We start from the raw sequence: 23,259 nt of genomic DNA, 5'->3' as shown, positions 1-23,259 counted from the left end.
CAATGCATAAGCTTCAAATCGAGAGACTGAAACTGTATTTCTCTTTACCGTTCTTTTTTAATTTCACAATAAAGTTAATAGTAATATTATGTTTGATATTACTAGGTTTTATTAACTAGACCACTGGGTCATGTTAGGACCATCTTTTCTGTCGGTTTGGTGTTACAAATATCAAAACAATATATGTGTGGATAACAAAATACATCCGTCATAAACTAAACTGGAAACTTATACTGGAAAGTATACTTTATTGTGTTAACACTGCAAACGTGACCGTTTTTTTAACCCGCACCACCTAGTGGTTAAAGCATGTTATTTAATTTGTTGTTGAATAGTTATATTTGATGAAAACATTTAAATATTAAGAGTACATAGGGGGAAAGTAGAAGGTCAATGATAGAAACATATAGAATAGAAAATATCTAGAAGATACTGTAGTGATCTCTACAATAAAACAGTTTAGTGCAGGACGTCCAAAGATATTAAAGGAATGCTCCACTCATTAGATAATTAATCAAAACTTCAGTATTTAGTGAAACATTATGTTTAAACCATACCCTGAAGAAATCAGCGATATTCCCCGGTAAATAATGATTTTATAGCTCTTTTTTATCAAAACCTGTATATTCCGTCAGGCCGCTGCCATTTTGCCCATTTTCAGTAGTCACGTGATGGTCGTGACGTCATCCATGCGTTCACTTTGTAAACACACGAAAACATGGAGTATTTGAGTTCGGACTCGTCAGCCGAGGAAGAAGTTTTGAGCAATATGAAGAGATTGGATGGGGGAATTCAGCCATACAGGTTCGAGCCTACTTAGTACTACTTAGTAGATACAATGATTTTGATTACTAGATATGTATGCATGTAGTACCACCCTTGCTAGCGATTCCCTCTCTAGTTTAGCATACTCAGCCTCGTTGTCTCTGGCCCTAGAACCACGATTTTATGGGGCCGGAAAATCTGGGGGAAAATACCCACTAGCCTACGCTATATGGAAAGGCCACAAAAATCTGGCCTGGCCTGGACGATAAAGGACGTTTAAACGGGGCTACCCGCTGCAATGGAAATGCGTTATAACATACCTTATTCTTACTCCGAGCACTACTTCTGGTCCTCCGTCGCTTCACACTTGCAGAAGGTGATTTCTCAACTGGCCGAACTGGTGTCCTGGTCGGTGATGACACCAGAAAGACCGATGGTACTGCATCTCCATTAAGTAATGGTCGTTCAATAAATCCCATGTTATGTTTTATCATACTCTCAGAGTAGTCGTCCGGAAACTTGAAATATTCGCTGCATACATGCGCCTGTGGATCTTTCGGTTCGGGCCGGCCACATTTCGCTAGCCACTGCCTCCGAACGTACTTCCTATGCTTACCTTTTGGCAACAGATGGAACCGAGCATTCCGTGGATTGTTCCTATCAGAATTGTGGCAATGTTTCGCGATACAATGAGGCATATTTGAAGAGAGTAACTACAGTAAATAACATGAACATCAACGTTGTTGTGGAAATAATTATCATAAGACGCCAATTAGTAACATACAGGACAAACCTCGATGTCTGTTTACCTTCTTTAAGGACACAGGCGGCTTAGCCAATAATGTTATTGTTCCCATTCTGTGACCGGTCAATACTGGGATACAGATGGTCTGTGTTGTGGGTACACTGGGACACTTCCTTCTCTGTATTTGTGGACTCCAAGGTGAAATCTTCGAGGTCATAAGTGTCCGAGGCAAGTAGCTCTGTGTTCCCACACTGTTTAGGCTATCTCCTCAAAATATGTTGTTTACTCTCTGCGAAACCAGTTAGATGGGCTGGCAAGAGAGAGGCTCTCCAGAATTGACGTGGCAGCTCTACCGTGAAGTCAGAACCTCTGACTCTTGGACTTGTGATGTGAATCCTCCGGCCGTTAACTCCAAATAAACCATCATGTGTTTGACATCAAAGCTACTGCTCTTCCCGTGTCTCCTTCCTGAGTCGGTGACTCCCACTGCATAGCTACACAGAAGTTTCCGCTACAAACGTGTCCTCGAAACCAAACGCATGGTTTACGTCACGTCCGGTAAAATGGCGCCGCCCACAGTGTTGATGTTATTTCGGTAATTAATCAGTTTAAAATCACTGATAATGTCATCGGATAAAAAAAAAAAGAAAGAAAGACTGGCAGAGACTGGTCTGTTTTATCGGATGATAATTATTTAAAAATGAGTGTCATGAGCATACCATTCCTTTAACAGGAGGATGTGCAAAACAGACAAACTAATAAGGCTTTATTTAAACGTTAAATAATACTTTAAGTTAAGGTCTTCTTTTAAATAAGAAAAAAACTTTGGGGTTATCCACAGATAAATATGAAGTCTGACAAAGTACTTAACGTCCAATATATTGCATAGTTTATTTTGGCACTTGACAATCACCTTCCCTGAATTTGACTCAGGTGTAACTAAAGTATGATTTAAGGGTTGTTTATATTTCACATCATTAATCAGAATCTGCAAAGTAACTCAAATAAATGTAGTGGAGTAAAAATACCAGGTTAACCTCTGAATTGTAGTGGAGTAGAATTACAAAGTAACAATAACAATACATGCTGTAACAAAACAAAAACATTTCCCAACATGGGATCAATAAATGATATCTTATCTTAAGATGATCGATGGCTACTGCCATATTTTTTACCCGTTCAAATCCAGTTTTGGAAAGTCTGCCGTGGTTTCATTCAATTTCAAAGAGCTGTTTGATGCTCGGCGTAACCTTGGCACACTGCCACTCCAACATCCAATCACAGAGCTTGAGGACTAATCACAGGGTTTGTGAAGCAAGCGGATGGTGTAGTCCCAAACGATAGCTGAGGATTGTGGCTAGTGTAGTGTCTTTGGCCATACTAAACTTCGAAAAAACTATTTGTTTCTCCGAATCGAAGGGTAAAAACACAAAAGCATTGTACACAATTTAAACCAATCAGTGTTGTGTGGGTATTGTCCACAGTGGTGACCATTGCATGTATGATATGTGTAATGTGTATTTGTAAAGCGCTTTGAGCATCTGGAAAAGCGCTATAATAAATGTAAGGAATTATTATTATTATTAACAGGGATAAACAGATTTTTTTTGTGGATGAGTACGGCAGATATCACTGTGAAATCATTTGACAGTGAGGGGAATACATCCGGCTTTATTATGAAAACTTCGAGACCGGAAATACTGTTTTCACCCCGTGAGGGTTGACGCCAACTTTACATGGACGCTGCCGTCAATAGAAATGAATAGGGGAAAGACAGAGTATATACACGTTCTCCTGGCGAGACCTCAAATAATCTTCATAATATCTATCAAACTATAGATCCTACACATCGACTGGACCTGGATTCTAAAAGTCCAATATACACTTCTCGCTAGAAATGTAATCAAAAAGCATTTTAATGGCCAAACTATTCTACAATTTAGGATTTTCCAGAGAGGGTTATTTGTGAATATACGACCCACCGGAGCGTTTGCAATCAACGGGAGCATCAGCCCATATGTCGCAAAGTGTTGTTTTTTACACGATCACTAGAGGTGCTAAACTTTAAAACGTGACTATAGGTCGTAATAAGCTGCTGAACAATCGACCTATTTGGTCGTTTTTTGGAGGAGGACAGGCTGTTTTTTAGAGATGTGGGTAAGGAGGAAAAGAGAGGGTTGTATTTTCTGACACTTTGTGAGTGTCCTTACACACCAGGGTGTCAGACAATCAGAATAAAACAACTGAAAATTCTGTTAAATTCTGCAAAAATACAAATATATTTCATCAAGGAGTAATCACATACTGCCTCAGTGTGGACCTTGCTGTGGTGCACTGGCTGAACTCTTTCTGCAGAGGTTGACTCCGCTCTGTATTGTCTCTCTCAAGCTGGACCCCGATTTCGTCCGAAGACGACACAACCAACATGGACAGGCCGTCCGTCTCCCTCTGTCCTTCCCTTTCTCTTTGTTTCATGCCAATACCCTATATCGTTTATATGGCTGCTCTCAAAGGCGGTCTCCGTAGCGACGGTGTGACCCCTGCTGCTGACGACCAGGCCCTCAGTACAGGCCTGATTGATGGCGGGGGGTGGCCATAAAGACTCTCTGCTCTGGCCAGATAAGGCCAGACAAACATGGCCCCCGAATGCTGACCAGTGAGGAATGTTTGTTTACAAGGGAGCATTCATTTTGTGCCTTCAGGTTAACAGACATGTATCATCTAAGCCGTCAATATGTTTTATATCAGAGTGTCAACAATCTACTCTATGTGATGATGTTAGTTGAGAATTAAAAATGTGTTTTCCTCTCTACTGCTGTTCCTTTTTTATCATGTTACTGCTGTGTGAGATCAGGATGCAGTATATTTCCCATGAAACAGCTTTACATGCTGGAGGACTCGTTTTAGCAACAAAGTACCTTGGTAAGGCAGAACAAATAAAAAGGAGCGGGGATTGTCAGAGAGTTTCTGCCCCTTCCTCTCATGCTGCTGGGCATGTTCTTCTGGGAAAAGCCTTCATCCTCGCTCCGCATGTAGGTCACTGGCCTTTTGTGTGCGACGATGTGAGCCCACCGAGTGTTTGACGTTTCCATACCGCTCTTACAATCCCCAGGTTGTCATGGAAATACACTGGGTGGCAGTTGCAGCGAAGTTACAGTGGAGGAAAGAGCGAGCTAAGGGAGGAGGTCAATTAGCCCGGCCTCTTTTGTGGGCTTCTGTTCACTGTGGCCAAGTGTGTTGATGAAAAGGGCTCTGACCAAAGGCGTTGGTTGAGAGGCAAAAAGCAGGACAGAGCTACTCATCACGGAGGATCCTCATTATGAACTGCAACTCTTTATTGTGGTGAAAACACACGGGTTAAACATTTTACATCTATGCGGCTGTACTGACTGTTTTCAACTGAACCCAAAACACCTGAATGCTATCCTCAATGCTCAGGCAGTTGCTCATCAACTGAGCTGAAGTGTGCAGACTGTGGTGTTGACCCAGAGCCAGTAAAGAGCTCTCAACAACTGTTTGCACACTGAGCTGAGAAACACACACACACACACACACACACACACACACACACACACACACACACACACACACACACACACACACACACACACACACACACACACACACACACACACACACACACACACACACACATTGCTCCAGCCTCCACCCATGCTGCTGTTATGTCTCTACTCTCTACATGTAATAGGAGATTAGTATTAATACATATACGCATGTTTGTGGGAGCAGACCCAGGACACATCCGGAAGTTTTTGCCATTTCACTTTCGAAACGGAAATTGTTCCAAAGTTGGGGCTGTCTGACCGTGTAGTCTGAGCATGTTGCTCTGGGATACACAGGGAAATGTCTTAGCATCTTTCTCTGCATTTCTGTTAACTACCACTGTTATGACTCTCTGGATTGTAGTTGACCCATTCCTGCACCTCCCTGTTTTCACCAGCTGTCAGGTTTAAAAGGTCATTGCTAAACCACAGTCAGTCTTGGGGTTAAGGAACATTCACTTTGCTTCTTTCTTTCCTTTGGGTCGTAGAGATTCCAAACAGCTCTTTTTAGGAGTCTAAATCTATAATTGTGGCTTTTAATAATTCAAACACAGGTGTTTACTGAATCATTATTACCTATCATTTTATTCAGACTTGACAGATCTTTAAGTAACACCAGCAATCCAGGCAGATACTTTGTGATTGGTAATTCTCAGAGTGTTCCAGAGGGTTATGGGAGCTGCTCCAGAGAGGGATGCTGCTGAGGATGGTCCAGCACTGGTACCATTCGGATGGGATGTTGGCTGGGATACCAGAAGAGCTTGTATCAAAAGTTCTCCTTTGTAAATTAGCTGAAGTGGAAGTCAATCTGCGGCAGGTGTGGGACATCAGCCCTGGATCAATCAAGTTATTTTCCACTATGAGGTTGAGCTGCAAGATGTTTTTTCACGATTGAAGCTAATTCTTCAGGCGAAAGCAAATGAGTTCTAAGGTTGCATTTTGGCCACTGGTTCCACCTGTTTTGATCTTCCCACAGCTGTTTACCTTCATGTAACTAAAGCCTACTCAAATGTGATTTTGGCTGGCCAATAATACTGATATCAGATTCTGTATATGAATGTATAATCTGTTTATAGATATTATCTTGAAAGCCACTTCAAGAGGAAGCATCCTAGAATGATATGTTCCTACACAATACAAACAATCAAAGCAACGCATTTAAATGTCAACAGAAAACAACGACACACAATTAGACATTGAGACATAACAAAAACAGATTGTAAATAGATACAACTGTTAAATAGCCACAAAGTAGCCAAGGACCGATTGCCATTTAATTAACTTAAAACATGTACAATTAGTCTTATTATTAATTATGCCAAAGATGGAATTCAAAAGGGAGATGATTTTAGTCTGCTTGAGTCTTAAACAATAAAGCTTGTTTTCAAAATAATTTGGGAGTAAAGAAGTAAAGCTCCGCAGATTGTAGCTGTTCATCGATATTAAAAGTTCCGAATGAAGGCCAGAGGCCTGTACTATGAATCAGTCACTTATGCTCAACTCATATTAAAGATTCGCCTGCTGACCAACCAACTCATCGTAAATGAATACACCACAAAGAACGTTAAGGCAATCATTTTAAAATGCAGGACAGCTGGCAATAGTTTGTAAATGAATAGAATGTCACCGACCATCTAGGGAACAATCTGATTATAAACACATTTGCAGAAAGCAGGCTCACTTTAATATCTTAATACCGGAGCGAAATAACTCAGAGCAGTGCATACACGACTCCGACGTGTTGCCCTGTTCATTCGTATCATCTCATGTTATCCCTTATCTGTCTCAACTCCTTGAGCCGTATGTTGCCACGTTGGAGTGGTGAAAGTGCTGAAAGCGAATTTGTTCATGTTTGTAATTGATCAAATGCTGCAAACCCCGTCACTTTTCATGTGAACACGCTCGTAGCCAGACTGACTTGACTTACTGAGTTGATAACCAGTTTATATCATTGCATCATCTGCATATAGATGAACAAAGCAGTTAGACCAAACAATAGGGAGGTCATTAAGATGAATAGCAAAAATAATTGGTCTTAAGTAGATCTTTGGGGCACACCTCTTTGTTGGATCTCGTCAGTCTTTGTTATGATACTGTCTGTCTGACATGAAACTCAGGTTTGACAGACAAAGCAAAAAAAAAGGCTTCTCCACAAATCTATAGTCACGTGACAAGCGCTTTTCTGAAAAACTCTGGCAACACCTTTTTATTGAGGCTGCCTCCTGCAATGGCATATGCATAACCTACATTGTATTGGGGCAGAAGGCAATTTCAGAATTTCTCAAGACATTGAAAAGATAAAACCAATATTATCACATTGTTACTTAGAAGAAAATAAAACATTTTGTAGTTTGTCTGATTGGACCCCTGAAGGCACATATTTAGGTGAAGAGGGCAAATAGACTTAATGTAGTTTGAGTAACACACAGCTAAGAAACTTTAAACGTTTTTTTTTTACTTAAACTCTTAAGAACATTAATCCCTGATTGTACTTTCAGAAGCCTTTTGGGATCTGTTGTTGCCTTCCCATTGCTCTTCAGTGCAAACACTGGTGAGTGAATGCTGGTGTTTTCACAGTAACGTCTGAGCCCTGGTGTGATGGAAGGAGAAGGTTGTTGTTCAGTTAGCTGAACAGGCGACAGCAGAGGAGGGCACGAGGGAGAGCGATGTCCAGGAGCCTGTGTGGAGGAGCCTTTGTTTCCTACAGTATGGGCACTTGTCCAGTTTTCACACTAAGAGTGGATACCTGGTTGGAATACCAATGGCTGGCTTTGTCGCGATCAGTCTTTGTCTGGATCATTGGATTCTGGGCTTTACTCCAGCAGTCTTACTCAGTCTGAAGTCACTCTGTTTGTGAGTCTGACTGTCTAGACAGGTGTTTGTAAAGCAACACTAGGCAAGATATGCATGTTAAAGGATTACATTTGGTAGAATAATGTTGTTAATGCTGAGTGGCGAACATTAAATTAAAATAGTGAAAATTAAAAAGTAACCGTCGACAATAACTACAAAATACAGGACATAATTTCCAGTCATACATCATACTCAGAAATACGCAAATGACCTCGTCACACCCTTAGGCATTGTGTAAATTGGGAATATCAGCGTGATGGTTCTCCAACAGTTTGCCAGATTGAACCACTAGCACCAGCTCGGCTGCCCTATTGGGTTTTTGTGGACCATGGGGTGACTGTGGCTGCAAGGGAGTGCGGTCGTCTTTCAACCAGAAGGTTGTGGGTCCGAACCCAGCCCATGCAGTCAACATGTCAATGTATCCTTGGGCAAGATACTTAACCCTGAGTTGCTCCCGATGGCATGGCCAACAGTGTGTGAATGTGTATGCATGTTAGTTCCTAGAGTAAGGTGCACCGCTCTGTGTGAATGGGTGAACGACATGTAGTATGTAAAGCGCTTTGAGGGGTCTTAAAGACTGGATAAAGCGCTATATAAGTACAATCCATTTACCATCCCTCATTGTCAGTGTTGGGACTGTAACGCCGTTACAGTGCTGTAACGCCGTTACTTTGGCGTAACTAGTACGCTAACGCATTACTTTTTATATTCAGTAACTCAGTTACCGTTACTACATGGTGCGTTACTCCGTTACTGCGTTAGTTTTGTTATATAGTCAACAGCCAGGCGAACAGAGATGAGAACTGTACTTAAGTACTTGAGTAAATGTACTTAGATACTTCCTGTGTCACATGCGGAGACGGGCTGTGGGCGTGTTTGTGTTGTTTACTAACAAGACTATCATGGCGGCGGCGGAGCTCAAGTCTAGTTTCTCCACCTGGAGATATTCTCATTATTTCACTTTTGTCGTGCACAAAGAAAAGAATGTTTTAGTTAAATGTAAGTTGTGTCCTGGCGGGTCAAAGATCCTATCTACTGCCCAAACCAGTAATTCAAATCTCTTAAAACATCTGCAAAAACAACATGCTGGGACGAAGCTAGTAGCTAAGACCACAGAGACTCAGCCGACGCCACTCCACCTCCACCTAAGCAACAGCGGCTGGATTTTAACCGAGGGACTGCTAGCCAGGTAAAAGTCGATAAAGCCATTGCACGGTATGTTGTAGAACACATGCAGGCTATTGCTACAGTGGAGTCACCCGCTTTCAGGGAGCTAGTTAGCATGATAGCATGTCCGGGCGGCACACGGCATATGGGACGGAAAACTTTTTCCAACTACCTGGAGAAAGAATATACAAAAATGGAAAGCCAGCTAATATCGATGCAATCCAGATTGCATATAATGCATGTCAAGTTGATCAACAGATTGTATTATTCTCCAATGCAATAACAGTACTGAAATGAAGGCTATAAGGGCATTAATGGGAGACATTTTTTCAAGTAACGAAAACTTTACTTTTCACAGTAACGTATTACTTTTGGGTGTAAGTAACTAGTAAAGTAACTGAGTTACTTTTGACATGAAGTAACTAGTAATGGTAACTAGTTACTGGTTTTCAGTAACTAGCACAACACTGCTCATTGTTAACAACCCTCAATGTGTTCCATTTGTAAGTGTACTCCAGAAAAAACTGAACATGTTGTCAGGCAAGAACATGTCAGACCACTCGTTTTTCCTGCTGTAGTGATTTTGCCATATTTCTGATTAATTGAGTGAGTAATACTTTAATAGCTGTTAGAAATAAATGATTACCAAACCTAATAAACTTGATTCAAACTATAACAAATAAAATCAGCACTTATTAAAACAAATTCAGCAATAAGTGTGTCTAATACTGTGTCTAAATGAAGGAGTCATGGAATGTTTTGTGATTTTCTTGACGTACAGATTGTTCAGATTCATTGTACAACACGTTCTCACTCCCAACCCGTCACATGTTGACGGTCGGTCAGGGCCCCTCCCCGTCACTCTATTACGGACAGGTTACCCCTTGAGAGTCAGTTTTCAACTGGCAGGGCGTCCCATAGACCTTCATAGACCTCCCATAGCGTTGATAATAGACGCCATGAGAACGCTCCCCGACGGTCGGTTGTTATTGTCAATATTAATATAGTAATTATTTATTTTTTAATTGTCACACTCTATTTCGCCGATTTTCTTGTTGCCCCAGCCACGCAACGCAATAATTTACAAACTCTTCAACTACAACCCTAATTATATTTTAAAACATTTTAGAAGGCCTCACAAAATACTTTAATGTACATAAAAATGTAAATGTGAAGGGATGTGTGTAATGTGGTGATTGACATTATTCACCCACGGATCTATGGGTTGGGGTATTGTTCCGGACGGACATTTTAGTTAACCGGACTTCCTGTTGATGTGAAATCCGAAAACATTTTTTAAAAATAAAATAATACTTTATTCCGAGTTTGCTTGCTTTTCTCTTTGGAGGTCATCACATAACGGCATTGTAATACACGGTTCGGCTGCATTCAATATTACATATCTGCCGTAGTTTGCTATTTATGAGAAGACTTCTAGACAAACAGGAATAACTGGCGCCGAAACTGAATATGTGACGTGGTTCATAAATATATCAGTAATTAAACAAAATCTTCAATTTATTTTCACAATATAAGTCTCCTTGCAGTATCAACACTAATTTGGCTGACTTTTATATTTGATCCAATCGGTATATTGGTATATGTACACCATAACGGTGCACAGCTGGTGACACCTGGTGGTTAAAGCACATTATTGAAATGTATTATTTGTATTATTAGATATTAATAACTAATACGGCTTTATTTAAACATTAAAGAATACTTTAGGTTAAGGTCTTATTTTGAATAAGAAAAAAGCTTTGGGAGTATAAATATTAAGCCTGACAAAGTACTAATATATTGCTTTCCTGCAATGTTAAATACTGTATGTTTAAGCACTTATTTTAACTGATATTATACATATGTATTATACTCTTATAAGATGTATGTAGATAGAATAAGAAATGTGCAGAATATGACAGTTTAATGGTGGAGGTATACACACATATTGATAGATGTCTTGTAATGCACTGTTGAGGAACCTGTGACCCAAGTTTTTCATCTCCGACCTTGTCAGGTATTGAACAATCAATAAATAAAGAACACAGAATTGTTAAATATAAAACACAGAATTTGTGTGATTATACTAAATGATTTACAAATAAACACCACTGCATATTTACAACTGTTACACATGCTTATCTTAAGCTGATCGATGGCTAACTGCCATATTTGCAAAATGTGCCTCTGAACCTTGACAAGTGCATGTTTCAGGCTTATCAATTAATGTAATGTAAGATGATCGATGGCTATGCCATATGTGCCTCTGAACCTTGACAAGTGCATGTTTCAGGCTTATCAATGAACAACAGGAGGGGTCACAAACATAAGACCAGCTGTTAAACAAAGCTCTTCTGACCTTAGCTGGCATGTGGGTATATATATTAATGCTGCCCATTATGGGCACAAGCCATTTTCACCCATTTATTAATTATATGTTTTAAATTTGAGTATTTCCTATCCCCTAAACCTCCAGGGATGTACACAGTTTAATGCTGGCAACTTCTTATTATGGGAAATACGAAAACGTCTTTTAAAACTACAATTTCCAGCAGAGACGTGTCATAGATAGAGAACATGTTGCGAAACACAATAGCCAGCATGTGTAGTACTGGGGACAGGGTGGGGGAGGGGGGGATGCGGTGGACCCGTTCAAATCCAGTTTTGGACAGTCTGCCGTGGTTCCATCCCATTTCAAGTGCTGTTCGACGCTCGGCGTAACCCTCGGCGCACACTCTCCAATCACAGAGCTTTTTCCACCGAGAATAAAACGAAGTTCGGCCATGTTTTCTTTTTCTGCAGGGAGAAATGTGAAGATCACGTGACATAGACGCCAGCAGAGATGGGGTCGTTACTAAAAAAAAGTAATATATTACATATTACATATTACTTTAAAAAAAAAGTAATATATTACACTACTTCGTTACTCTCTACATAAAGTAACTCGTTACTTTACTCGTTACTTTACTCGTTACTTTACTCGCAGGGCCGGCCCGCCCCTCCCTACAGGCAGATCACGCAGACTGCGGCGCACCTACAGTGTGCGCGCCACAGTTTTGCCTCTGCGAGACTCCACTTGCACCCCTAATTACTATTGCATTAAGGAAGACATAACACAAGTCTTTCTTTTTATATGCTCTAAAATAGGCTACCAGCCTACCACAACAAAGCTAACAGTCTGTGAAACGTCAAGACACTAATGAATGAAACCAGTTCAAGACGCATTATTCTTATCATTCTTTATGAGCGCAGTAACGGTAAGGTATCTAATTACTTATGTATTTAGTATTCCATAACTTAGTAACAGAGATGGTCAAACTAAAGTGGTAGAGACATGGCAGAATTCCTACAATGAAGCGGGACATTGAACTGTTCACCCGTGAGAGGGCGATCAACAAAAGAGAGCGAGCGGCCCCGTTGAGGGAGTTTACAGATGAAAAGACTCACCCATGTTTATGCAGCACTGCACGTGGAGATGTGGTCTCGCAAGTCGCGCAGATTACATAGGCCTACATGTATATAAACCTGCGGCGGAAACCCCTCTAGTCTGTCAGTGAGTGTGATTATTTTATAAAAGTAACGAAGTAACGCGTGTCGGGGCAATGTTAGTAACTGTAGTGTGATTACTGAATTATAAAAGTAACGCGTTACACTACTCCGTTACCGACAAAAGTAATATTATTACAGTAACGCGTTACACCCAACTCTGGACGCCAGCCATTGGAATGAATGGTGAAAAAAAATGATAGCTGGGGATTCTGGGTAGTGTAGTGTCTTCTGCCATCCTTTACTTAAAAATATTTGTTTCTCCGAATCGAAGGGGAAAAATACAAAAGCATTGCACACAATTTAAACCAATCAATGTTGTGTAATTAACAAGGATAATCTGGTGTTTTCTAGTCGATGAGTAGTGCAGATATCACTGTCAAATCAATCGACAGTAAGAGGAATACTTACTTCCGGGTGTACAATTCTCCGTTATCCAATGGGAATGGACGCTCACATTGCCTTTAAGGGCAGCCGACACAAACGAATGCCGTGCTTCCATGAGCGTCAAATCCCGCCGCAGATGGGAATACATTGCAATCAGTTGAAAGCTATTTGCGTCCCTTTATGAAGCTGAAGGAGCCTAGGAGCGTCACAACTGGACGCCACGGACACTGACCAAACGTCGCTCCTGGACGCTTAGGGAGTGAGAGTGTGTTGTTCAAACATCAAAACGTTCAGCTCGGTCGGGAATCGATGGCTATTACTTTTCTCATTCATAACTCTCATAATTCCAGAGATACATCCCATAATTCATCACATTTTTAACATGGAAGTCAATGGAGAAACTCTTCAGACTTCAACAATCTTCATGCAACAACTGCTAACTGCTCCTTCATACTTTCACTCAGAAACCTCATTCCAACTTTAAAATGTTTCACATCTTTCTGACATTATTCGTGTTAAACAACTTTTAAATCTGATTCTTACTTCTAGAGATATTAAACATTGTTCAGACCTTGTTTTAGAGGTTTTCTTCAGATTTTAACATTAACTAGAGTGCGTGATGTCACAGCTAGAGGGTAAGAAATCTTGAAATGTGCCAAAACCCTACATTCCTGAGACATCATTTATCATGACAAACGTAGGAAAACATCTCGTAGCTTGAAAGATTAAAAAAAATTCAGATAATGGTTAATGGTCCAGCCTTCAACATGTCTATGTGCCATTAGTGAGTTTTCCTCAAAAGCTGTTGCCATGGCAACACATCCCTCGCCGTAAAACACGATATTGCTATAACTCCTATGAAAATTGTCAAAAAGTGCTCAAACTTCACATGTGTGCTAGCTAAGTCCAGCTGTGAAGACATCTATTTGACAGTTTTAAGATGTATTCAAATATCGTTGCCTTGGCAACACAATGCTCAAAAATGGCCCAAAACTTCACAGGTTTGGTAACGATGCAGCCATCAACGCATCTAAGCGTATTGTGGGGTGAAATGCCGTTGCCATGATGACAGATAATTCACCATCAAGTTAGTTCAGAAGTTTGCAGTTCAAATATTCTGCTGCTTTTCCAAGCCTTTTTACTTTCTTTTCTTCTCTCATCACACATTCAAGCCCCCAGTGTTCATGTTTCATTTCAATCTAAATTCTTCACTTTCTTCTTACACATTACATTCCAGCATAGCAGTTTAGCGTCAGCTTTTCAGCATAAAGCATTCCCACTAGCAATTTCTTCAGGAATTGCATTCTCTAGTTGACTATGAAGGACACCAACAAAACAGATGTTATAATTAACTTAAGAGAGTCCTATAGAAGACATAAAGAAGGAGAATGTGGTAAAAGTGTCTGCCGCCCTGCCGCCCTTGATGAACTCTCTGTGCCAAATGCTTGACACTGCTTGCGTAAGTAGGGTTCTTTTAAAAATTTGCATGACAAAGGCAGATGGCTTCAGGGTACTAAAGAGGGAGGGAGGGGTTGGGGGTCTGAAGGAAGGCAGGAGACAGACTGAGACTTGGACAGACGCACTGGGATTGCTGGCACTCTCCCAGTCAGGAGACCAGAACTGTGCTGGATATGCTGGATATTGAAGCCAAGGCGGTGGATGAGGAGTCAGGACCAGAATTGGGTTTGAACATGGAGTCTGTTCACAGATTCAAAGAGATGCTCTGCTGCTTCAGAGGAAAATGGGGAGAGTGCATCAATGTTTCAGGAAAATAACTTGTTTTTTCGTACATCTGGATCGAGTGGAAATATATTTTTTAAATAAGTTCAGCAGTTTATTTTAGCTGGAGACTACACTGGCTTAGAGATGACTGGAGCTCTGCACACTGGACTCATGCTTTTCTCTTTTGTGGTAATTACAATGTTATACTATGTACACCAGAGACTTGCAAATAGTACATTTTTAACGTGTTATTAACATTTCATTGTTTAAAAAAAAAAGCTAGTCAGTACATCAACTGAATATGTTACTGGAATATGTTAATACAGCATTGCTTAACTGTATTTAGCCAAGTTAAAATACTATAGTAAACTAAACATGTTCTCCTGCAGGTGGCATGTGAGAGTGAGCCGACACATGCTGGGCCAGACAGAGCTGGGGATTTAAACGGTGAGACTGTTAATCACTTTTCGGGGCTATTTAGTGGGCAGCAGTTTTATTTTGTGGTATTGACTTCTCTTTTTCCTTCATCAAAAAATCAACACTTATTTGACTGAAACATCACTATTTCTAATTCATGCTTGTCGTGATTGTTTTTTTTGTGTGACCTTACAGAACAATCCAAACTGCTCCACCTAACTTCTAACTGGGCTTTCCACCTGGTCAATGAATCACTGGACTTCTCGGGGGCAGACAGATTCTGCAGGGGCCAGTTCAGCTCCCTTGTGCCTGCGGAGCAGTCAGAGGACAGAGGGGGGGTCTTGGAGCTGCTTCAGCAGGCCGCACATCGCACGCCTGTCTGGGTCAGAGATCCTGCCAAAGCAGCCTCCAAGCCTCTGGCCCTCTCCAAACAGTGTGAGTGTAATCATTGGCGCTACAAATCAAATAAAGTATAATAAAATACAAAAAATAAAGGTACAATTTGATCAATTACCTTACCCGGCTTTTCTTTAGATTTACAGTTCCCAGCTCTAAACTTCCCAAGAGATTCTCGTGAGGGCTTTGCTCGTGTCAACATGTCCTTTCCCGCCCTGTCCTCCATCAGTGTGTGTGTTCGTGTTCAGTGGAACCCAGAGTGGAATGAGGTGTCCACCATCTTCTCCTACGCTGCACCTGTGTTCACCAATGAGTTCCAGCTGAGAGGCCAAGTGGACATGCAGGGACGCATCCTTCTGGCTCTCATCATCCACGGGAAGCACCTGCCATATAAGGCATCCTTCCCCAACGACGGAGATTGGCATCACATCTGTGTCACATGGCGCCTTAGCAACGGCCACTGGGCTATCTATGTAGATGGGGACAAGAAGGACATGGGCTCAGGCTCAGACACCTCCAGGAACATCTATGGTGATGGAATACTTATTCTGGGTCAGGATCAAGATTCATTTGGTGGGAATTTCACAGAGCCTTTTTTTGGAAATATCACTGACCTGAATGTTTGGAATATGTCTCTGGAAGCAAGGCATGTCCGTGCCCTCAACGCATGTTCCTCCAAAACCCAGGAACAGCTTTTTAGTTGGAATCTTGAGCACGTAAGCAGCCACCCAGTGGTGAGCGAGGTACAGGCCCTTCTGTTTTGCCCAGGTGAGATCACATTCTGTATGCTCAGTTTCATTTCAGAGGCTGTCTCTATTCAATTAGAATGTCATCATGCACACTAAGAATTGCTGGGATAGTTCATATAACCTACCTCCACAGTGGTTTGATCATGCTGGTTGGTGCCTTTTACATTATTGCGTTATTTACACGAACATGGGTAGTTTTAGTGCAGCCCATCCGCTGGGTTAGTGGCTGGGTGATACTAAAACAATGCAGATAACAACTATCATCCTCTCTTCCTCCACAACCATGTGGCTTGGTTATCTGCTTTGTTTTGTCAACCAGTTCAACCAGTGGTCCTTTCAATCAATCTCCTACAGCAGTCCTTCAAGATATTAAAGGAAGGTGATTTTCTTTACCAATCATTCCTGTAGAGACCGCAGAAATACCAGCCTAAAGCTTACTGAGTGAAACTATTTAGGAACAGGCTATCTTGCTAGCCGTCAACACTTTGTGTTTATACTGCAAGTTATGAGTTGCTCATCTTTGGGTTTGGGATTGGCCTACATCCTGAAGTTTTTATGCTCAGTCTAACACTTTTAACAGATAATTCTGTAAGGAAACATGAAAATAAAAACACCTATGTATGAGGTAAAATCATCCTTTTATTCTAATCGATTGTGGGGATGTGTTTAATGTAGCACATGCTCAGTGGCGTTTTTATATGTACAAAAGTGCTGGGGCACAAAAAACTTAGATGTCTATAAGCTTCTGCAGTGAGGTTCATGGCTGGTGAGGCACTGGCACTGACTCTTCAGGTTTACAAATATTATATGTTGACCTAAATCAAAATATAATATTTTATTTGTATACAGTTCAACAGAAGGATACCCAAAAAAATGTAATTTTATCATTTAAATATTGAATTGTTCTCTCTTAGTAAGATCCCATTTTCAATACAATTGCAGTCTTACCTTGACTTGAAGATGAAGTCCATTTGCCTATCCTTCTGGACAAAAATCTCTATTACTTTTTTGTAAAAGTCCTCCTTATGTTCTTGTAGTTTCAAAAGTCTATCATAAATCTAAATGATGAATATATGATTCGAAAATGATAAAAGTAGGGTAGACATGTGGATATTATCCGGCTGAACAAAACGTGCATTTATCTAACAGCTACGTTTCCCACAGATCTTATTTTGAGCTATTTTCTAAAATCCTATGGAGAAATCTCATTGCTTTTTTGTGAAGGGAAGCCATGCGCAGCTTACTTCCGGGTTTTAGGACGCGTCTCTCTCCTCCTCTTCACACACCACACTTTTCGCGGCACACGTACTTACAGTCAATCAGCTCTGAATGATGTGAGATGACGTATGGTGGGGATGGTAGCTCTATGCCCCTATGGTCAATATTTTTTTGCCACACACATTAAATAGGAAAATACTCTGAGCATGCGCAGTGTAGTTTTTACAGTCACCATTGACTTAGGCCCCGGGCCACACGAGGACGAAAACGGTCGTTTGCGTTACTGTTTAGTGTCATATAGACCGTTCGGCCACACGAGGACGACCGAATACGGCACTAAACGACTGCGGAAACGATAACGGGTCCCAAGGTGGATAGAACGCAACGCTCTGGGGGGGTCCAACGGCTCCGTGTGTACGCCCTATATGATCATTTTCTGATAATGATGAGGCAATAGCCCCACCTCTCCCCCGCGTCAAAGTAAACTGCACACTGAATTCAGATTATTTATCTTTCTCTCGATATGGACATACACGTGAGTGAAGTCTAATCTGACAGGACGGAGACACCTCTCAAACTACCTAAACTAGTTATAAATATGTTTATTTTTACTGTCGGCCGGGTCACTCATTACTGGATCAGCTGCTGCATGAGACAGACACTGACGCTGTCCAAAGAGAGGGAGGAAAAAGAGAGGCTCCGTGTATTTTTATTATTATATTATATAGAGTCGTTATTCATTTGTTTTAAAGCTCAATAAATAACAAAGAAGACCTTTGACCGGCACTTTTATAATTTTGTCGGAAGATTTAAACTTTAATACACGTTGACTGGCGAAAAACTCTGCCCGGTTCCCTCGGCCCCCACCGCGGAGAATAAACAGAAGGGCAACCATGACAACCATGCTTCTTCGCTGCTTTTGTGGAGGAAGTTACAGCGCCACGTACAGGCTCCTGCCTATGTACTGCAGCTTCTCCAGCTGTTGGAGCTAAATGGAGCGGTCTCGTGTGGACAGACACTATCCGGATAACTATTGCGTGTGGACGGAAGCTTTTTTGCGATTGCGTTTGCGTTAATCCTATGCGTTTAGCCGTTTTCGTCCTCGTGCGGGTTTTGTCCCACATGGCTCTAAACAGCTCAATAGGCACACACTGTAGACACTAATTAGAAGAACACAGACTAAAACAGCAATGAGACGAATCAGATGATTAAACATGATCTTAAAATATATTTTATATATTTTTTAATTTATTTTTTGCATTTTTTTGTAATCATTATTTGTAATACTTTCTGCTGACACTAGGTGGGGCTGCCCCTAATGACCAGTCGCCACTGCACATGCTTAAGGTTGAGCCATGTTCAACTTGTTTGTTGCCAAAACATTGCTTTTAAAGCCAGGCTGTGTCATTCTGAAGAATGAGGAAACCTATTCTAGCACTTATGTTGGTCTGAACGTTGCCTCATTTGGAAACGAGGCACTGGGTTAACCTTACTCAGTGGTGTAATGTAACTAAGTACATTTACTCAAGTACTTTACTTAAGTATAATTATAAGGTACTTTGCTTGAGTATTTCCATTTCATGCTACTTTGTACTTCTACCACACTACAGTTCAAAGGTACATGGTGTATTTTCTTTTTAGTCCACTACATGTATTTAATCCCTTTAGTTACTTTACAGATGAATGATGTGAAATATAATCAAGTGTTGAATCAGACTTTAGTTCCACCTGGAGTAAATCAACAAGCTACCCTGCAATATACAAAGTCATTCAAACCTTTACCAGCTTTGAGAACACTTTAATGATCAATAACTCTCCAACACATTGTACGTGAAAAGGCTAAGGGGCGGGACATCTCTCAGTGGTTGACCAATCACAACAGAGCCGGCCAGCTAACCAATCAGAGCAGACTGGGCTCTGGTTTCAGACAGAGGGTGAAAAGAGGTGCTGCAAAAATAAAGAGCTTTTTGAACATTAAAGCATGGAGACATGTCCCAGTAGAGACACTAGATACTGATATATACCTGAACATGAACATAATATGTCCTCTCTAATATCAAAATGTGTGTATTATGTTGTAATATTGCTTTAATTATATATAGTTATTTATTCTTGCAGCAGTACATGTTCATAGCATTTCTTTTTTTATATAAAGGTAATTTTGGGCCAGAGGGCCTTTATTGGAGTTCTGTTGAAAAGGAGACGGATGGAAGGACATTCCATGAGATATTCAGCTGGCTCAAGGTTCGATCCGGCTTACTAGCAGCAGTGACCATATATGGGATGTGAACTCTAACCACTGAGCTATCCGGCGGCCTTCATATCATTTCTTATCTAGTTCTTATTATTTGCCTGTCTCTTACTTTTCAAGTCATTCTTGATCAAATCCTCCCTAAAGAGGCCTGGGCTAGAGAGTGTTAGAATGTGCCGCAGGGTGAAGGGCAGTGAGGTGAGTCAGAGGGGCAGAGAGGCGCTGAATGGGGGGACTCCCACAGCTCCAGCAGTGAGGGGCAGTGCAGGGAAAGAGTTCCGTGCAGGAGTGAACAATAACCCCCCCACTGTCACAGTTTATATTACTCTCTTAAGATCCATGCAGGCAGGTTTTTTTTTGTACGATTACAACTCAAGCCTAAAGTTGTTTTTAAAGTTCAAATCTAATTGTTATCTCATTATTTTATTTGATCTCATTGTTGATACTTTTCACCATTGATGACATTAACATATAATAGAGCTGACTCTTGTGTTCTTGTGCGCACACTTGTTGTTCGGAGTTTGATTCTTTATGGTTTTTGCACTCATTGTAAGTTGCTTTGGATAAAAGTGATAAATGATATGTAATGTAATGTGTGTCACTGTGCCACAGTCCACCAGCAGATGGAGCTGCAGGGCTGCAGGACCCTGCAGGGCGGCTCAGATCAGCCCCCCCTCCTCGGCCTGACAGACTGCTCTGATCCACTGCCATTCATCTGCCGGAGCAGCAGAGGTGAGCGGAGACACACCAGAACAGATCAGGATTTGGCTTCTAATTTATTATATTAATGTTAGTAATGGTGAATATTGACTTAAAGGTAATCACTATATGTGGAGCCTGTATAAGGTGATTGATTAGACAAACCCTGCAGCATAAGAGCTAAAACATGTAGGCCTACTTTGCTTAAATCAGCATCTCCACGTTGTTACAGCAGTAAATACATGTTTTTCCTGCGAACCTTAAAGACAAGGCATGCAAACAGTATGGACTACTGTACCCATGCAGAACAGCTGACTCGTTGCGTATCAGAAACAGGATTTCAGAAATACTGACACCACTACCCAAAATGCAACCTTATTCCCACAGGAGTGTTGACCAAACTCACAGGGAGTGTTGACCAAACTCAAAAACATTTCATTTGTTCAGTTGTTTAATATTTTATGTATTCCAGTCCGTGTTTCAAAAGTAAAACAATGACAAAAAGAATACAATGAATCTTCTGAAAGACTTCTTTGCTATCTTAACTGTAACTCTCACACTCAACTCTAAAATGTATTATGCGCTAAAGTCTCCTTAACACGTTCTCCCCCTCACTTTTTAAATGAAGTCTCTTAATCTTCGTCCTCTAGTAGTAGACACCCCTTCAGTTATTGCTCAGCACTTAAAGAAACAGGTGTAGTCAGCTGACTTGACGCCTTTTATGTGACATGTTTGCTTTTTTATAATCCTTCTGTAACACAATGGCAGACGTTTTCAAATCATTATACCAACAGCAATTGTAGATATCAAAATTGCTTTTTGAGTAGTTAGAATTCCAAGAAGTCAATATATTCATATTTTCCAAATAGTAGCGATTCTAGTTAACATAGTTAACAATTATTTCATACTTGTAAACATGTTCATTCTTGATTTGACCAACATATTTTCTGCCAGTTGAAATGTTTATTTTGTATATCTGATGGAAGATTCAATGACAACTATGTAATGCTCAAGTACAGTAATTCAATTTTTTGAAGATGTTGTAGTTCCAAATCATGTCCATAATATATTATGACTTGTAGCTAGAAAAATGATATCAAAAATGCAATTCTCACTAGTGGAAATGGTAATTTGTGATATCAACAATTCCACTGTTATTATTTGCAGTTTTCATTGTAGAATTCATCCCTCATTGCATATATCATAAATAAATGTTTAACTGATATGTCAGCTTGAATTTGTCACCAGTAATAATTTAAACAGTTAGGCCATATATCTAGAATACGATTGTAACTAGCAAACATATAAAGTATCTCAATAAATCTACAATTCCTTTTTTTAGTCAAAATTGAATTTGAAATATCAAAAAGGAGATTTATTATCTTGTCAAAATTGTACAAATCATCTATGACTTACATATTTGAAATGAATGGGTCACGTGGGCTACATATTGGAAATGCTGTGATTGATATCTGAAACCTATCCATTACATTTAGACTGAACCTTTTTCCTTTCTAAGAAGGAATTTCTGATATCTTTTATGACATTTCAGATATTTCTAAAGCAGTTTGGACTACTTTGACTTTTGACCACATGTACAAATGCAATAGTAACATGTCAAAACTGTTTTTAAGTGTTTACCTAACTCAATGGCTAGAACCCTTGTAATTAAATGTTTAAAAAGTCTGCCCATAACAGCAAGCGAGCTTAAGTTTCACTTCCGATTGCATGATCTAGCCCAGATAAGCACCTTCATCACACATGTTGCCACTTGTTTGTACCATTTTCAGGCGATTTGTAAAAAACGATGTGTTTTTGGATATTTGTGGAGTTAGGTGGTCCGCGAGTGTTTTTTTATTGGTCAAGTGGTCCTTGGTATGAACAAGTTTGAGAAACACTGCACTAGATTGAGTGATGAGATAATACTGTACAAATGAAGAGGCGGGGTCACAGACATGCTCAGTTGGGAGTTTTATGTTTTTTCAGGATGTTCAGAGGCTCAGGGTGGAACTCTTCCAGCTGAAGAGTTCTCTGAGCAGCTGAGCATCCTGCCATCATTTCATCCTAACGTTTCGTTGTGTTGGGCACAGAGCGCTTCCTGAAGATGAAGCAGATCAGTGACTCTCAGACCTCGCAGCCCACAGCCTTCATGAACCAGCTGATGAAGCTGTCCAACCACAGCCAGGTACACAACGCTACATCCACAAAAACTCTCCTCCACTTCTTTAAAGATGTCACTGCTTTAAATGTCCCATCTTCCAAGGATCTTTGCTGTCAAACCATTATTGATCTGTTAACTTCACCCAACAAAGAGCCATAGATTGTTTTGGCACACATCATTCTGCTTTATTTAAAATCTGACAGAGTTGAATGGGTTTTTAGCATTTTATAAGTTTATGTTGATACCAAAATGTTGATTAGAAGCTTAACTGTGGCTTCTATTTAAAAACAATAGGGGGTTTGTTTTGCCTTATGACCAAAAACGACAATGCTTTTGTGATAAAAATACTGATAAATGATTAACTTGAACAATGTATGATAATGTAAAACAGACTGTTGATTGCATATAACAGTCAAATGTCATTTATTTCAGATACACTTTTTGTTATATTCCATGGAATGCTCTTAACATCCCGATAACAATGAATATATTAAATGCTTTGACAATAAATACATAATAAATATCATCTGTGGAAGCCGTAGTAGGCCTACTGTAAAAAGCACGACCAATCATCTGAGCCGGCCCGGCTAAAGTAACTGGATGGCCTACCTGCCTGTCAG

At 40.4% G+C, this 23,259-nt stretch overlaps 1 protein-coding gene across 1 annotated transcript in view; it reads left to right on the top strand.

Moving 5' to 3' along the window:
• Positions 1-14,592: 14,592 nt before the first annotated feature.
• The window catches only part of adgrd2 (adhesion G protein-coupled receptor D2), a 48,945-nt gene continuing 40,278 nt past the window's right edge, over positions 14,593-23,259 (top strand). The window contains exons 1-6 of the mRNA XM_034197593.1: positions 14,593-14,937; positions 15,138-15,195; positions 15,361-15,600; positions 15,700-16,329; positions 20,392-20,511; positions 22,569-22,663. Of these exons, the coding sequence (XP_034053484.1) occupies positions 14,893-14,937; positions 15,138-15,195; positions 15,361-15,600; positions 15,700-16,329; positions 20,392-20,511; positions 22,569-22,663 (1,188 nt within the window). The 5' untranslated portion in view covers positions 14,593-14,892. The remainder of the gene's footprint in view (positions 14,938-15,137; positions 15,196-15,360; positions 15,601-15,699; positions 16,330-20,391; positions 20,512-22,568; positions 22,664-23,259) is intronic.

Source organism: Gymnodraco acuticeps, unplaced genomic scaffold (genome assembly GCF_902827175.1).
Source record: "Gymnodraco acuticeps unplaced genomic scaffold, fGymAcu1.1, whole genome shotgun sequence".
Classification (NCBI taxonomy): Eukaryota; Metazoa; Chordata; class Actinopteri; order Perciformes; family Bathydraconidae; genus Gymnodraco; species Gymnodraco acuticeps.
The sequence above is the reverse complement of the archived record's forward strand: the minus strand, read 5'-3'. Positions and strand labels throughout refer to the sequence as shown.